The sequence below is a fragment of the Molothrus aeneus genome, unplaced genomic scaffold (genome assembly GCF_037042795.1).
Source record: "Molothrus aeneus isolate 106 unplaced genomic scaffold, BPBGC_Maene_1.0 scaffold_35, whole genome shotgun sequence".
NCBI lineage: Eukaryota > Metazoa > Chordata > Aves > Passeriformes > Icteridae > Molothrus > Molothrus aeneus.
In genome coordinates this window covers 3,306,766-3,324,182 of record NW_027099016.1, presented here as the reverse complement: position 1 = coordinate 3,324,182, position 17,417 = coordinate 3,306,766, and the positions used below count along the sequence as shown (strand labels likewise).

Below are 17,417 nucleotides of genomic sequence, written 5' to 3'. Positions count from 1 at the left end.
GGGTCTCCACTCTAAGTACACAGAAGGCAGGAACTGGGGAGGAGGTGGGATTAGGGTGGGAGGAGGAGGAGGAGGGAGAGAGGAAAAGGGGGAGCGGGAAGAGGAGGAGCAGGAGCAGGAACAGGAGGAACAGGAGGTTCCAGTGCCCCCTGTGGCCGCAGCCGCGGGACCATCGCCCCCACCTCGTCCTGCAGGTGAGCGGGGAGGGGGAGCTCATCCCAAATCTATCGGGGGTCCCCGAGAGGGTTTTTTATTGGGGTGTGTTTGGAGCTCGCAGATTGTGGAATTGACCTCAAATATCATCTGGTGTCTCTGGGAGGTTTTGTTTTCTCTATGTGTGTAGGTTTGGATCTTGCAGGACCCCAAAGCTGAGCCCCTTGGGGGATCTTTGGGAGCCCACGTGGCCATTGCCCAGTATGGGCAGGGGAGGACATTGGTCCTGGGGACCCCCAGGAGAGCAGAGGAGGGGAACCCCAGGAACCCCCAGAGTGGGGAGAGCAGAGGGGGGAGATCCCAGAGCTGGGGGACCCCGGCAGACTAGAAAGGGGGGGAGCCTGGAGAGGAGGGACCCCTGGGATCCCTGGGATCTCAAAGTAGAGCATCAGGGGAGAAGGGCCCCCATGGACCCCCAAAAGCCCCTGGATCATCCCTGAGCAGGACGCCGGAGAATGGAGAACCCCTGGAGGTATTGGACCCTCATGATCCCAAGGAAAGAAAACCTCTGGAACCCCAAAAGTGGAGAGATCAGCAATAGAGAACTCCTGGGAGAGTTTTTTTGGGCTGAATCTTGATCTGTGGAGATTTTCATGGACACGAGACTCCTGCTGAATTCTAGAGATGGACCTGGCCAGGAGGGGCCTCTACTCCAAGGCACTCCCACCTTGGTTTCCCCCAAACCAGGGACCCTCGGTTCCATTTTCTGTCCCTGTGCGGCTGCGGGGGCAGGGACAGAGCGGCTCTGGGGGTGCCTGGCATCGGGCCAGCGTCACCGCTCGCCACGGGCACCGCTGAGATCCCGCGGCCCTGGGCACGCATTGCTGGGCTCACCTGAGCTCCCACCTGCCCAGCGCCCCAAGGTTCCCCCTCCCCAAAAAACCCCCAGCCCGGGGCTGAAGCGGCCCGGAAAGGCCTCAGCCAATGGCAGCGCAGGCAGGAGGCAGCGCAGCCAATGAGATCTCAGGGCGTTGTATTGCGTCATCGGTTTTCGGGCAGAGCTGGTGGCCGCTCGCTGCCCAAAAGTGGCGGCAGCCAATGAGAGCGCGCGGCGCTGCCGAGCCCGCCCTGCTCCGGACTGGTGCTGCCAGCGCAGCGCGGCTGCTATGGGGCTGCTGCTCCCTGCCCGGCCCCGGCCATGGGGCGAGGGGCGGCAGCTGGGGCCCTACTGGTGGCACTGGTGGTGCTGGGAGCCCCCCCGGCTGCGGGCGCGGAGCTCTCGGGTGAGCGGGGTCGGGAGGCGCTGGGACGGGGGGGGAGAAGGGGGAAAAGGGGGCGAAGGGGGGAGCCCGGAATGGAGGGCGAGGAGGAGGGGACCCCCCAAAGGGAGAGCGGGAGGGGCTGAGGGGGGGGGGAGGGGAGGGAGGAGTGGGAGAGGGGGAAAAGGAGAGGGGAGGACCCCAAAACTGAGCGGGAGGGGGTCGGGGATTGGGGAATTTTTGGGAAAATGGGGAAATGGGACACCAAAAGTGATTTGGGGAGCGGCCGGAGGTGGGAGGGGAGAGGGTGTGGAAGGGGAAATGGGGAAAGGGCGGCAAAGAGGAAGCGGCAGCGCGGGCAGGAGGGTCCCGTGGCGGCCGTGGGGCACAGAGGGTGCGGAGTAGGGATCCGGGGTGGGTCCCGGAGCTCTGGGGGTGCTGCTGGGGGGTGCTGTGGGGGCACCACTGAGCTGTGTCCTGCACTCACAGGGGTGTTCCAGGAGATGCATAAGGTCGAGTGTTACTTCATTAACGGCACGGAGAAGGTCAGGTTCGTGCAGAGGTTCATCTACAACCGGCTGCAGTACGCGATGTTCGACAGTGACGTGGGGCACTTTGTGGGGTTCACCCCCTCTGGGGACATGAATGCCAAGCGCTGGAACAGCGACCCGGCCTTACTGGAGTACAAACGGGCTGCGGTGGACCGGTACTGCCGGCACAACTACCGGATTGATGCCCCATTCAGCGTGGAGCGCCGAGGTGAGTGCAGGGCAGAGCGTGTCCCCTCGGGCCCTGCTGTGCCAGTGACCATCCCAGTCAATCCCAGTCGCCACCAGTCCCTTCCAGTATATTCCCAGTCCCTCCCACTCAATTCCCAGTCCCCTTCGAGTCCATTCCCAGTCCCTCCCAGTCCATTCCAAATCCATCCCAGTCTATCCCACTCTCTCCCAGTCCCTCTCAGTCCATCCCAATCCCTCCAGTCCATTCCTAGTCCCTTCCAGTCCATTCCCAGTCTATTCCCAATCCCTCCCAGCCCATTCCCAGTCCATCCTAGTCCATTCCCAGTCCATCTCAGTCCCTCCCAGTCCGTTCCCCGTCCCTCCCCAGCCCAGCCCTCCCCTCTCTCTCCCAGTGCCCCCCAGCTGATCCCAGTGTGTCTCCGCTCTCTCTCTCTCTCTCCCAGTGCCCCCCAGCGTGTCCATCTTGCTGGTGCCCCCCTCGAGCTCCCAGCTCGGCCCTGGCCGCCTGCTCTGCTCCGTGATGGATTTCTACCCTGCTGCCATCCAGGTGAGGTGGTTCCAGGGCCAGCAGGAGCTCTCGGAGCACGTGGTGGCCACCGACGTGGTCCCCAACGGGGACTGGACCTACCAGCTGCTGGTGCTGCTGGAAACGCCACCCCAGCGCGGGCTCACCTACAGCTGCCAGGTGGAGCACGTCAGCCTGGAGCAGCCCCTGAGCCGGCACTGGGGTACGGGGGAGCCCCTGGGGGTGCTGGCAGAGCCACTGGGCTGTGCTGGGAGCCACTGGGAGGGAGCTGGAGAGAGCCGGGCTGGGACTGGGAGAGGGGCTGGGGGCTGGGCAAGGGCTGGGAAGGGGTTTGGGTGATGCTGAGGAGGGTGGGATGGGGTTGGGGGATCCTGGTGGGCACTGGGAGGGAGTTTGGGGGTGCTGGGTGTGACTGGGAGGGAGTTTGGGGGCCACTGGGTGTGACTGGGAGGGAGTTTCGGGCTGCTGGATGTGACTGGGAGGGATCGCAGTGAGCCCGGAGGGGCTGGAAGGAGATCGGCCATGGCAAAGCGGGGCTCGCCATGAGCTCGGTTGTGCTGGGCACAGACTGGGAGGGCTCTGGCTGAGTCCTGCTGGGGCTACAAAGGGACTGCGAGAGGCTTTGGGGCTCCTGGGGCGCTGGGGGCAACTGGGAGGGGGCTGTGGGATCCTCAGAGGGACGGGAGGGGCTTTGGTGGCTCCTGGCCAGGACCAAAAGGGATCGGGGGGAGGTTTCAGGGGGTCCTGGCTGGGCTGGGGGCCACAGGGAGGGCGCTGGGAGGGGCTGGGGGTGTCCCTGAGAGGTTTTGGGAGTGCTGAGCCCTGCAGACCCCCCAGAGATGCCGCCGGACGCCGCCCGCAGCAAGATGCTGACGGGCATCAGGGGCTTTGTCTTGGGCTTCGTCTTCCTGGCGCTGGGGCTCGGCTTCTACGTGCGCAAGAAGGTCAGGGCGGGTGCCGGGGGTGGCGTCCCGGCCATGGCGGAGCGTGTGCACTCCCGCCGGGGCCCCCAGCCCGGTGTCACCCCCTTTTCTCTGCCCACAGAGCTCCTGAGCCGGCGGCGCCGCAGCCCCTCCCCGTGGGCTCGGGCCCGGCCGGGACCCCCCACTCCGTCCCCGCTCCGCTGATTTTGGGGGGGTCCCGTGTCCCCCCAGCCCCTGAGGAGAGGAGCAGAAAGCAGAGAAGCAGCGGAGATCCTCCGGCCTTCACCCAGGTGTCCACGCGGGGAGCCAGGAAGATGTGGAGCCCCCAGCCAGGTGTGTTCCCAACGCGGGGGGCTCTGACCCTGGGGGTCACCCGGGATTATCCAGCCTGGATCCTCCAACGGGGGGTGGACCTGGAGCGGGGCACGGAGCTCTTCCCGCACCGGGGCACGGCGGGATCCACGGGCATCGACCCCTCCCTCATCAAAGGACAGCTTTCAGTTACAGTGGTTAGGACAACTAGTTAGTTATGGGAGTTAGCACTGGTAGTTAGTTATGGTAGTTAGCACTGCCTGTTTGTTATGGCAGTTTTTGGAATAAAAACTCTCTCAAACCTCAACTCCCCTGACGTGTCCCTTCCCTCTCCCGCTGTGACTCAGCTGCCCGGAGCAATGTGAGGGGAGAGCGGGCCCAGCCTGGCCCAGAGCTGAGCCCCAGCAGAGCCCTGGCAGAGCCCAGAGCAGCCTCGGCACCTGCAGAGTCAGCCTGGAAGGAGGCGCTTGGAGCCTTCTCGGCTGCACCTGGCTCTTGGTTACAAACTGTGTGTGCTGGAAAATGCCACCGGCTCTGCAGGAGGGCAGAAGGGGCCCGGGGAAGGCCCAGGTGCTCCATGCAAGGGAAAAACCTGCCCTGGGTTTGTTATAAATAACTAGGTAGTATTGGCTTTTCCTATTATGTATTGACTTCTACATATTATTCTTAATCACAACAATTTTGATAGAGTACAGTTTGTAATCACTTTTCACTGCTTTTGCTATAGTATAATTTGTCAGTTTTTGTGGCCAATGCCTGGCCCCTGTGTAGCTCATATCCTCAGAACATCATTTATGGATGATATTTGAGTTTGTGGACAGTGTGAAAAACATACATTATAGTTTTGGCTTTTGCAAAATATTCAAGTGGATGCCATGTGTTGTGCATTAGAATGTTAACTTTTGCAGAAGTAGCTGTAGTTGTGAAATAATAACTAATGCTTTTATTTTTGTAACTAACTGAAATAATAATAACTCAGAGATATTTCTGAAAGAGCTAATGTTCATTTAAAGTACTTGTGGAAATAGCTAAAAGCGTCTGCATGGTCAGATAACATCTAAGGAAGGGATGTGATGAGGCCCCTGCCACTGACCCTTCCACTGTCAATAACTGTCACCTGCTGAAACCACAGAACAGGGGCCCTTGTGAGGCAGTGACACACAACCCTCAAAACAGCAATCCACGATTCCTGCACGTGCTCTAAAAGGGTGAGTTGGGGGTCAAACCAACCTAAAGAATTCCTGGAACATGTAAACGAGTTCAAAGAAATGTTTGAATATGTATAATCGTTATGAATATGTATTTGAACAATACAATGGAGAAACTAGACAAGAAGAGTTGCTGTGGTTAACCGGTGTGCCTCTGGCCATCACCAACACCCAGCACTGTTACTGATTTGTCCCTTATTATTCCTTATTAAACTTTCAAAAATTCTAAAGAGTGAGGCTCATTTCTCACAAAACCCAAGGTGCTCACCCCTTGTTCTTCCCCCAAAGCCAGGATTTGTCAATCCTAAACTTTGTCTGATTGGAGAAGAGGAAGACTGCAAAGAAAAGAAAAATGCATTCATGTGGAGGCTCATGTGCCTACCACCAGAGTTGCAGTCCCCCAGCTGTGGTGCACTGGTCCCCAGTGAGAAGAATAGATTTCAAAGTTATGGTGAGAAGCTTGCTTCTCCCATAGATCTTTGCAGGCACATGCTGATTTATGGAAAGTTCTGTTACCCCATTGGCCCGTTGGCCTAATTACCCTAGTTCACCCCCTGTTACCCATCTCTGGTTAGTCCCTCGAATGTTCTCCCTCTCTGTCCCTCCATTGGCCTCAGTTTACTGCATTCCTCTGCCCCTGTTTCCCTATTAGCTGTCCCGACCCTTAACCCCTCCTTTGCCCCATTTTCCCCCATATCCATTGGACCCTGACCCTCAGCTCCACCCTCACTACCCCATACAAAAACCCCCTGTGCCCTCAGCTTGCTCCCTGTCTTTGTCCCTGGACCCTGTTCAGCTCTGTCCCCTGTTCCTGTACCAATAAACCCAGTTTGCTGAGATCATACCCAGACCCATCCTGCCGACTTTGTCAGCTTTATAAAGCAGCCGTGAGCTCCGGGCTCCTGAGTGCCGGACGCTCCAAGGGCCTCGGCAGCGCCAGGACGCGCCAGACTGGGACAGCCAGGCAGGGCAGGAGGAATCACTGCCCCTTTCCCCTCCCTGCTGCTCCATCTCCCAGCCCAGCATCGCTGCAGGACAGCCTCACTGCCAACGCCATCCTACCAGGGATGGACTGGGGGGATCTCCTTCCCCTTCCCTCTGGCATGGAGGCAAATCTCATCTTCTCCTTGTCCACCCTCCTTCTTCTCCTCATTCTGTCCTACATCCATTCACGTTCCTTTCCCATCTCCTTCCTCCCTTGTTCCTTCTTGTTGCTTCCTCTCCTCCTGCCTTTTCCGTTTCCCTTCTCCCTGTCTCTTCCTCTCCTTGTCCTTCCTCCCCCAGGCACTGAGCTGCAGACAGAGACCAGGGAGAACAAATCCCTGCCACAGAACCTCGTGGAAGAGGCCATTTGGAACGGCTCCACGGTGCAGGAATCCAACGGGGAGGAAAAGCCCCAGAGATCCCACACGAGGAGGGACTGCAAACCCAGCCCGGGGAGCTGTGAGGAGGTAAAACCCTCCCTGTGCCAGGAAGGGTATGGGGAATGTGAGAAGAGCTTCAGGCAGAGCTCAGCCTATTCCTGGCGCCTCCAAAAACGGCGGTGCCAGATGCAGAGGTCATCCTGTAGATCCATGAGGATGCAGAGATCCCCCTGCAGATCCATGAGGATGCAGAGATCCCCCTGCAGATCCATGGGGATGCAGAGATCCCCCTGCAGCCCCCGGAGCAGCCACGCTGGAGCACGGGGATGCCTGAGAGGAGGCTGTGACCCCGTGGCCAGAGGGGCCCCGCTGGAGCAGCCTGTCCTGGCAGGACTGACCCCGGGGCACAGTGACCCACGCTGCAGCACTTGGAGGGCGGCTGTGCCCCGTGGGATGGACTCAGCTTGGAGAAGTTCCTGGAGAAGTCTCCGGTGGGAGAGAGCCCAGGGTGCAGCAGGGGAACGACTCCTGTCCCCGAGCAGAGGGAGAAGCCCCGGGGCATGAAGTGAGCACGGCCCCATTCCCTGTCTCCGGCACCGCCGGGGCAGGAGGTGCAGCTGGAAGGAGGGAGGCGAGGGGAAGGCTGGATTTAAGGCTCTTCACTTACTTCTCATTATCCTGCTCTGAGTTTTTAGTTTTCTGTCAGAAATATCTCCTCTCCCCCACTCATCCACAGGGATTTGGGGCAGTTTTCCCTTTTTGGGGAAATCAAAGCGATGCACTGATGCTCCTAATTAGGGGTAGGAGAAGAGAGGCTCCAGGGCTTCCCGCTGAGCCGGAGCCACCGGACCCGCAGTGCCGGGAAATCCGTGGCGGGAGGTGCGGAGCAGTTTGTTTGTGTTTTCAGCTCAATCCCCCTCGGGCCCGGGCCCGTTCCAGGGCTGTTCCTCATCTCCGGCTCTGCCCTCACGCAGCCCGGGGGGCCCAGAGAGCGCGGGGCGAGGCTGGGCCGTGTGCAGAGCCCGCCCCCGACTGCGATTGGCCGACAGTGCCGTCAGTCGTGGTTCTGGCGCGCTGATTGGTGGGAGCGGGGCGGGGCGGGGCCCCGGTGGCGGCCTGAGGGCGGCCGTGGCTCGGCGGCGGCGCCATTGGCGGAGCGTCTGTGCGGGCCCGGGAGCGGCGGCAGCGGCCGGAGCGCGGTGAGGCGGCGGCGGCGGCGGAGCTGGGAGGCGGCCGCAGCGCAGGTGGGAGCCGCGCTGGGTTGTGCGGGTGCTCAGGGCTCGCCGCAGGCCTCGGGGGCGGCAGGAGGCTCAGGCGGGTTCGTTGTGCCGTGTCCGGCGCGTGTTGCCGCTGGCGTGAGGGCGCCGCGGGAGCGGCTGCCCGCGGTCTCCTTGCCGCCGCTGCCTCGGCAGGAGCCGCTGCCGGAGCAGCGCTGGCTCGGCCCGGTTGCTGTGGCCGGGACAGAGGCGGCTGCCCCGTGCCCGGGGCTGTGCGGGGAAATTGACGTGGCCGGAGGTTTCTGTGCCCCGAGGAGACAGAGGAGTCCTGTACAAGTGACTTTATTGCTGAGCAGAGGGAGAGGCCGTGGGACATTTATCGTTCGCTCGCTGCCATTGTTGTAGTTCGCAGCCTCCTTTTTATCCTCATTTTCCCGGCCTCATCTCCCTCTCCCTTTGCCCACTGGCTGAGGTACTTGGAAGGTCCAGACTTCCCCATCCGCCAACTGCATGTCCTCGTTAATGTGCACCCCCACTTTTGTAGAACAGCCGATATTCACGGCTCTGTTAAGTCTGTTTTCTTCTCGACGTTCAGGAATGTAGCGTGACTATCTGTAAGCAGCAGTCCATGTTAATTAGTAACAATTATTGAAGCTGGTGGTTTCGCCCGTTACTTCCTTATCTACAAGTCCCTGGCCCCTCTCTCAGCTGCTGAATGAGCTGCACTCTCAAGGTGTGGAGCACGGTAAAAAGGTGAGAGTTGCTGTAGCACATGAGAGGAGAAACGGCATTCGTTTAACCCTTTGTTTGCCAGGGAGCCACAAAACCGTGTCGCATTCCCATCCTTTTCACGTTTGGACCAATACATGAGCTGTTCTTTTGTTTCCTTTGTTATCTGTTTCACCACTTTTCCTTTGTCATCTATTTGCCAACAGCAGTTTGAGTCATTTGATTTTTCAAAACTCCTCTTTTTTCTGCTAACAGATAATCTGATCCCATCCCTTGGTGAATGTTGTGTTCCTCATTTCAGTGGATTGCTCAGCAGGAAAGTCAGGAGCTGGAGCTGTCTGGTTGGTTGTTCCGAGGACAGCTTGTAATCTAATGATGCCATTGAAATGAGAAACGGGTTCTGTGGCTCCTGATATGAATTGGTTTGGGTTCCCAGGGGCTTGTGCGCGGTGTTGTAGGATTTGTTCTGCTGGCCGTTCATCTTTTCCCCATTTTTGGCCGTTCTCTCCAGCCAGGGCTGCATCAATTGACTGCTTTTCTTTAATTAAATCATCAAATACTTAGATTCCCAACTGATTTCTCTGAACTCTTGGTAGCAAAAAATCCCTAGTGCTCTAATACACTCTATATAACGCAGACAGTGACAGCACATGTTGGAGTGGGCAGAGGGATGATTCTCCCCCATTTATTTATAGTGAAGTTTTCCCAACATTCTCCATTTGCTGTTTCCCTTTGCAGCTTCACCCGTTTCTGTTGCAGGGTCAGATATCCTCACCCTGGGCTCTGCCTTGAGCTGTGCAAATTCCATCAGTGCAAGCAGGCAGAGCTTGGGGTGAGGGGCAGAGGGAATCAGCCCAATTCCTGCCCCAGGCAAGAGACCCAGGTCCATTGTCCAGGCTTTGCCCAGCAGTGTTCATTTGCATTTCTAAAGCTCCTCTGCAGTCTGCCTGCAATGAAGCTTCTCTTCCAGGGCAGCCACCTCGTGAGTCACATGTGCCCCCCCCAGAATCTGCTTTTTTTAAAAAAAAGTACCAACTATTTACGAGTTAAAAGTGTTACAGTTAAAGCTCTTCAATTTTGCAAAATGCAACATAAAGGCGAACATGGAAAAACCCAGAGTAATACTTGATTCTCACACTTCTGTCCCAAACCTACCTGACAATATAAAAGTGGGAGTTTTATGAAAAATTTTTCTCATATTGTAATTTTGTCACTGAAACTGCAGGGAAAACAAAAACTCTCCAAGAATCTCTTTAGTGTTAGAGAGTCAAGGCATTGCTTGATTCTGGCCAGGATGTGCAACAGAAATAATTTCTTTCACAAATACCCTGGCTGTGCAGAGAAAATCATTCCATGCCATGTGAGTTTTACTAGATTTTTCCTAAACTTTATGTAGTCTGAACCAATCTAAATCCCCAGCTTTAATGTTCATTGCTTCCATGTTGTGTAGGTTTTTAGTATTTGGTTTCCTGTTGGACCCGGATTTCTTCCCCTCTGCTGTGAATTCGGTCCACACGCCTGGATTTCCTTCTCAGCCTTTTCCAGACCAGGTGTCTCCAGCTGTGCCGGGGGCAGTGTCTGGGGTAGCTGTTGGTTGCTGTTTGCTGCTGGGCGTTGATGTTTTGTTGCTGGTCGTTATCTCTGTGGGTGTCTTTTGGGCTATTCCCAGTCTGTTGAGATGTTAAATAAAACCTTTAAAATTCCTTTCCCCAAGGCAAAGACAAACCAAGCCTGAGCAGAGAAAGAAGATTTAAAAGAACCAAAATGGGTACATTTTGCAGCAATGCAGTCGCAGTCAGCCCAGAGTGTGGGTGTGAGTGAGCCCCAGAGTGGAATTGTGCCGTGGTGCTCCCCAGCAGCTGTGGCAGTGCAGGCCCAGCCAGCGCTGAAGCTGCAGCAGTGGCAGCAAGGCTTGGCCGCAGTGGCTGGAGGTGCCAGAGGAGGGTGGCCAGGATTTCCGAGGGTTTGAGCAGAGGATCTGTGGGCAGGCCCAGGGGCTTGGCCCGCTGTGGAGCCCTGGCTGCTGCTGCGTTGCCTTCAGGGCAGGCTCGGGGGCGGCTCCCATGGTCCTGCTGCAGGCGGGAAGTGCAAATCTCCGGGGCTTCAGAGCCCTTGAGGCCAGGCTGAGGGGTCCCCCCGTGTTCAGCTGTGCTGGCGGCTGTTTCTGGCCTCAGGGACACTTGGCATGGGCCCCTTGGCCACCAGTGGTGCTGCTTTGCACTCCTTAGGCAGGAGCCGATGTCCTGGCTGGGTGTTGGCAACAGCAAAATCCCAGGGCAGGCTCTGTGCCAGCCCAGCTTCCTGTGGGAGAATCTACCTTGATCTCTGATCCAGTGGTGTCTGAAGCAGTCAGAATTGCTTTTGCCCCCCTGTTAGGTGCCATGGTGTCAGCAGAAGATATTGAAGCCTTCCTGCCCAGGGCATTTCAGTGCCAGGCTCTTACAAGCACCCAGAGCTCCTTGGGTTGAGCTGAGCATGGGTCAGTGACCTGCGCTTTGTCTGATTCCCCTTCCTTCCCTCCCCTGGAACAGGCTGTTGCTTTTAGACACCACTTGTCCTGGTTGCTTCAGAGTACTTTGTAGAGGCTCCATATCTGATTTTCCCTATTTCCCTGGGGCTGCCCACACTTCTGGGTTCACTTCAGCATAGGCCTGGCCAGACATTTGACACAGAGGTACAACAGAACTGGCCTCTGTATCACCTTTTATAATATTAATTTGTGTTCTGAGTTTAGCGCTCAAATCCCTTCCCAGTAAATCATGATAACAATTAGGAGCAAATAAAAATTCATGCGTTTCCAGTCCATCTCCCAGATCTACTAATAGTGGTTGAATAAAACCATGCATCTTTCCCACTTATCCCCTCACTAATCAAACAAATCTTTTGCATTTTTCCCCCTTAGGTCTAAGATTCAGAGTGCATTGAGAGGCTCCTGTGTCCATCAGGAGAGGCCTCCTCTCAATGCAGACCCACCTGAATGTTCTCAAGGGCTCCAGTGTGGAGGGTCCCTGGTGTGATGGGAGCTGTGACAGCCCTGCCAATCCATGTCCATCAAGGGGTGGACTTGCTGGTCCTGAGGGTGCTGCTGTCTGTGCTTGCAGTGTCCTTGTGCCCTGCAGCTGGAGCCCTGATTCCTTGCCAGGGGCTGTTTGGGTGGGCTGTCCCCTGCCGAGGAGGGCAATGCCTCTGCCGGGTGCTTGTGGCCGAGCCCGTGCCCTGGGTGCTGGGGCCCCCTTGGGCCCTGGGGCTGATCCCTCAGGGGCTGTAGGAGCTCTGCCCTGGCCTTTGCCTTCAGCTTGGCCTTTTTCTGCTCCCTTCTTGCATTCACCTGCTGGGCCTTTGTGCCCAGCTGCTGCAGGGCCTTCTTCTGCCCCTCCTGCAGCCCCCCTCAGTGCCTGTGGGTGCTTGTCTTGCTTTACAAGACAGGTGTCTGCTTGGGAAGGCAGAAAAAGCATCTCTTGGAATGGAGAATGCAAACCCTCTCCCTCCTAATTTTTATAATAGTGAAATCAAGGGGTTCTCAGGCAAAGCTATGGGAATAGGAATACCAGTTCTTTTCTAGTGTGTAAATAAAGCAAACAAAGAACACCAGCTCCGGCAGTGACAACAAACAGAGCCCGGAGCCAGTCCCGGCCTTTCGGCTGCGGCGCTTTCCCCTTGGGTGCAGTTCCGGGCACGGCCGGCAGGGGCGCTGGTGGCTCCCGCGGGGCAGGGCAGCGCATCCCTGCCATGGGAACCTCTCTTAACGGAAATAGAGCAATCCCTTCATCTAACTCTTTCACTTTTTTACCTTCTCTAGCCTTTCTCTTGTGTTTTGAGAAAGGATTTGGAGAGGGCTGCCTTTTAACTGAGCTCCTCGTGTTTCGATAAGGTGCTTCCTGTAGAGAGAAAGAGAGTTTCCCTGAACAGCCGGAGCTGTGGTTCCCAAGGGGACGTAACTCAGAGCAGGACGGGGTCAGGGGAGGATATCCCGCCGAGGCTCGGTGGGAGTGTGGGCAGGGTTTGCTGCCGGAATCGCCAGAGGGGGATCTTCCCGTGGAGACCGAGCCGGAGCGTGGGCAGCCCCCACATGGCTTATGGCGGCTGATCCGGCAGCTCCCGGCAGAGAAAAGGCAGGTGGGAGACCCCGGCAGCAGCGGCGGTGCCCAGCGCAGCTGGCACGGGCAGGGCAGCCGGGGATGGGATGGCTGGGACCCGCCCTCGGTGCGGTCGGCGCGGTGACCTCGGCCCACGCGGCAGGACAGAGCAACCCCCATCTTCCCCAGCATGGCCGGCAGAGCGGCCGCGGGCCGGGCAGTGGGAGCAGGGCACACAAATTCACCGCCAGCGCCGGGGCAGGTGGAGCTGCCCTGGGCAGTGAGCCCGCACCTGGGATGGAAACCGGGGCAGGCGGAGCTGAGGCGGGCAGCGAGCCGGGACCCGGGACAGGCGCCTCGGCCACGAACGGAGGGGGCAAGAGCTGCAAAGGATCCCACTCTCTTTCTGATTTTTCCTCTTGTTCCCCTCCCTTTCATTTCCCCTTTTTCTTTTCCTGTTTTTTTCTTGGGTGTTGCTGATAGTTTAAAGATTTTTATTCTCCTAAAATCTCCTGTCTAACATATGGCATATTCTCTTTCTTCTAGATTAAATGGGGTTTTTTTTACAAATAAATCCAGAACCTAACAAATCTAAACTTCTGCTTGGATACTTTGAAATGGTCGACGAGCTAACTCATGACCTCCTAATGTTGTTTTTCTCATCACCTTTTATTTATCCTTTAGCAATTTAAGCATCTTTCAGTAACTTGCTTTGCTCCTCCAAAAATCCCAGTGCACCCATAGTTCCTTAAAAAATTATCACACAAAGCTTGATTACCCCAGTGGGTTTTCTGATGCATGTCTTTAATATTTTCCTAGTAAGCACATTTTATTAAGTAATTGTCTTCCATCAAGAAGTTTCAGTTTCCTTGATTTATCTCGTTCACTTCCTTACTTGTTTGATTCTTTTTTCTTGGCTTCCGTAACCTTTGGAATTTCCAGTGTTTCCTTGTTTGGAGTTAATATTAACATAACTCTTTCAGCTCCATTTCCTGCTGCATCCTTAGCTTTGTGATGTGCCCCCAGTTTGGCCAGTTTGCCTCTCTTTTGGCCCGGGCCGGGTTCCCCCCGCCCGCAGCGGCTGGGAGCAGCCGAGAGCCCCGCGCTGCCCATCCCGACCTGTCCCGGCTCCATCCCCGCTCCTGCCGCGGGCTGCGAGGGCTGCGGGAACGGGGCACCGAGGGTGTGGCTGCTGCTGGGGGAGGAGGAGGAGGCAGGGAAGGGCAGGGATGGAAGAGGAGAAGGACAGAGAGGAGGAGGAGGGAGGGGGAATGGAAGGGGAGGAGCAGGAGGAAGAGGAAGAGGAGGGACAAAGGTGGATCGAGGCTGAGCTGAGGGAGCCAGGCCGTCGATCCCTGCCTGAATTCGCAGCCCCCACCTGTGGGATCATCGCCCCCCCCATGGCTCCGGTGAGCGGGGAGGGGGAGCTCGGCCCGGATATCCCGGGGGGTCCCTGGGTTGGGTTTTTGGGGGGATGTTTGGAGAATGAAGAAGTCCAAGGCTGAGCGGAAAAGGCCCCTTGGGGGGACATCGGGGGGTGGCGGTGGCGGCTGCCGGCAGAGGCAGCCTGGAGGAGCAGAGCCCTGTGTGCCCCAGGAGCCCAAAGTGGGGAGCCCAGAGAGGGGGGAGCGCCGCCATTGGCGGGAGCCTCAAGAGCCTGGAGAGGGCAGGGGGGACTCCTTGGAGCCGCTGCAGCCCAGAGCAGAGAATGGGGGAAGAAGGGAGCCCGGGAGCCCAAACAGCCCCAGCATCCTGAAATGGGGAGAGCGAAGCGGGGGGAGCTTTTGGCATTGCTGGGACTGGCAGCAGCCTGGGCAGGGTGGGCACTGAGGAGAAGGGGGACCCCCAATCCAAGCGTGACCCCAGCAGCTGGGACAGGGGGGGACCCCAGAACTCGAGAGGGGAGGGACCAGGGACAGAGAACTCCTGGGAGGCTTTTTCAGGGCTGAGTCTTGGTGTTTGGGAGGTTTTTCTGGAGCCCAGATGGCCGGTGACTTGTAGAGATGGAGTCGGGCAGAGGGACCTTCAAACTCAATGTGCTCATCCCTTGTTTTCCCCAAACCAGGATTTCCCATTGCCAACTCCTGGGAGGCTGCGAGGAAGAGGAAGATGCCCTGGGACACTGAGGCAGGTGAGGAGGAAGTCAGTGTCTCTGGAACGCTTAAAATCAGAGGGTTTTGGGAAAGCTGCAAAAGACAAGCCTCAGAGACAGTAGAACTGATTAGAGCTTTGCTGCAGCCATAAGATTGGTGAGTAGAAAAATTATATAAGAATTAGAAAGTAGGGAGAAATAGAACAATGGTCTGTGCATTAACACTTATCTAGAATAACTCCCTAACCTGCAGAAAAGTATATCTAGCAGGATATTAGGAAGTTCCAAGCTTAATAATGGAGCTCTGTGCATTGTGTTTTAAGGCTTACAAGCAGGTATTTGAAATAAGGGAGCATTGTTTTAACCGTCAATGTGCTTATAGTGCTTGGATAGAACTACTGTCAGTATGCCTTTGCTTTGTGTGATTGGTCAAAAACCTTTTAAAGTAAGTTTGAACATGAAGTTCTTTGTCTGCTACCTGCGATGTGAGCTACTGGCATCTTCCCATTGTCATAACCAAGTAATGAGGCTGATGCTGGGAAATAAAACAGCTCAGGACACGTTCCTAGCAGTCCCGTCCTGTTTGTGATTTGTGCACAGCCCCGAGCTGGCGATGAGTGCCCCTTTCCCCTCTGTGCTGCTCCATCTCCCAGCCCAGCAGGGCCCCCGGCTGCAGCTCAGCCCTGGGGGGATCTCCTTGCCCTTGCCTGTGGCACGGAGGCAAATCCCATGCTGTCCTTGTCCTTCCTCCCCCAGAGCAGGAGCTGAGCATGGAGAGCAGGGAGGACAAATGCCCGCGGCAGAACCTGGTGGCAGAGGCCGTTTTGAGCGGCTCCACGGCGCAGGAAGCCAACGGGGAGGAAAAGCCCCGGAGCTGCCGCACGAGGAGGGGCTGCAAACGCAGATGGCGGGGATGTGAGGGGGAAAGAGCCAGCCTGGGCCGGGAAGGCGGCCGGAGATGGAGCCAGAGCTCGGAGCTGGTGCTCCATGAGCAGCTCCATGATGGGGAGAAGCCCCACACGTGCGTGGAGTGTGGGAAGAGCTTCAGGTGGAACTGCGACCTGATTGTGCACCAGAGAACCCACACTGGGGAACGGCCCCACGAGTGTGGGGAGTGTGGGAAGAGCTTCAGAGAGAGCTCCAGCCTGAGGAAGCACCAGAGGACCCACACTGGGGAGAAGCCCTACGAGTGTGGGGCATGTGGAAAGAGCTTCAGCCACAGCTCCAGCCTGAGGAAGCACCAGAGGACCCACACTGGGGAGAGGCCCTACGAGTGTGGGGAGTGTGGGAAGAGCTTTAGGTGCAGCTCCGACCTGATCAGCCACCAGAGGACCCACACTGGAGAAAGGCCGTACAAGTGTTCCGAGTGTGGGATGTGCTTCAGCCAGAGCTCCCACCTGATCATGCACCAGAGAACCCACACTGGGGAGAGGCCCTATGAGTGTTCCAAGTGTGGGAAGAGGTTTCAGACCAGCTCCCATCTCCTCCAGCACTATTGGATTCACACAGAGGAGAGGCCCTTCCAATGCCCTGAGTGTGGGAAGGGATTCAGGCAGAACTCCAACCTCATCACTCATCAGCGCATCCACACAGGGGAGAGGCCCTACGAGTGTGATAAATGCAGGAAGAGGTTTCAGACCAGGTCCTGTCTCCTCCGGCACTATCGGATTCACAGAGAGGAGAGGCCCTTCCAGTGCCCTGACTGCGGGAAGGGATTCAAGCGCAACTCCACCCTCGCCAGGCACCGGCGCATCCACACAGGGGAGAGGCCCTACGAGTGTCCCCAGTGTGGGAAGAGCTTCTCCAGGAGCTCTCACTTGACCCAACACCAACGGAGGCACCGGTAAGGGAAGCCCTGCGAGTGCCCCGAGTGCGGGCAGAGCTTCGTGCGCTGCTCCAGCTCCATCCCCCACTGGAGGAGGCACTTTGGGCACAGCCCTGGTCACTCACATTCCCTGTGATCAATGTTGGGAGCACACCTGGCTGCTTCTCCTTTTGGTTTGGCCTTAATTTTCCTCTGCTTCACCTTCATTCTTTAAAAACACCCCAGACTAGGTTAAATGAAGGAAATTGATTGAATATATCTGCAGTTCCATAATTTCTCAGTTGTTTTAGAGGGAATTCAGGATTTGGGGACAGGTTCTGTGTGGAGTGCTGCTGTTGCTAAGAGGAAGGAATTTGATCTCACCCTTCTTGTGTTGCTAAGAGCTCCTCTCCTGACCCAAACCCCAACTCCGCCGTTGGGACACTCTATAAAAACTCCACCCCCCCTGCTTTTGTCCTGTCTTTGGGGGGTAAGAAATGGATTCCCAAAGGATCATCCCTTGTCCCACTGGATTCCCAAAGGATCAGCCTCATTGTCCACTGGATTCCCAGAGGATTCTGACTCTGTCACTCATTTTTTTTGTTTGTACTACTGCATTTGTATTTTCAATTTTTCCTAATAAAGAACTGTATTTCTACTCCCATATCTTTGCCTGAGAGCCCCTTAATTTCAAAATTAATTCTAATTTTTATAGTTGTTTATTTTTATTATTATTATTATTATTATTATTATTATTATTAATAATAATAATAATAATAATAATAATAATAATAATAATAATAATAATAATAATAATAATAATAATAATAATAATTTTTTTTTTCAAAGGGACCGGGTTTACATTTTCCATTTCAGTGGAGGCTCCTGAAATGGGGAGACACCCCCAAGGATGGACCATGTAAAATAGTTCCTGAAATATGTAAATTAGTTTTTGGATATGCATGAGGGTCTATGAATATGCAACAGGCTCATGTAATTAAAACCAGATTAATT

At 56.2% G+C, this 17,417-nt stretch overlaps 1 protein-coding gene and 2 pseudogenes across 1 annotated transcript; 2 read left to right on the top strand and 1 right to left on the bottom strand.

The window, feature by feature from the left end:
• The window catches only part of LOC136570611 (uncharacterized), a 708,931-nt pseudogene that overhangs the window by 509,482 nt on the left and 182,032 nt on the right, over positions 1–17,417 (bottom strand).
• Positions 1,349–3,805, top strand: LOC136570567 (class II histocompatibility antigen, B-L beta chain-like). Its single transcript, XM_066571035.1, has 5 exons — positions 1,349–1,436; positions 1,902–2,171; positions 2,596–2,880; positions 3,516–3,622; positions 3,725–3,805. The coding sequence occupies exons 1-5, from the start codon at positions 1,352–1,354 to the stop codon at positions 3,803–3,805; spliced, it is 828 nt and encodes a 275-aa protein (XP_066427132.1). The 5' UTR covers positions 1,349–1,351.
• Positions 7,650–17,069, top strand: LOC136570644 (zinc finger protein 329-like; annotated as a pseudogene).

Coding starts and splice junctions, on each gene's coding strand:
- LOC136570567 (XM_066571035.1), top strand. CDS start 1,352: ATGGGGCGAGGGGCGGCAGCTGGGGCCCTACTGGTGGCACTGGTGGTG. Junction 2,172..2,595: donor ATTCAGCGTGGAGCGCCGAG/GTGAGTGCAGGG, acceptor TCTCTCTCCCAG/TGCCCCCCAGCGTGTCCATC. Junction 3,623..3,724: donor GCTTCTACGTGCGCAAGAAG/GTCAGGGCGGGT, acceptor CTGCCCACAGAG/CTCCTGAGCCGGCGGCGCCG.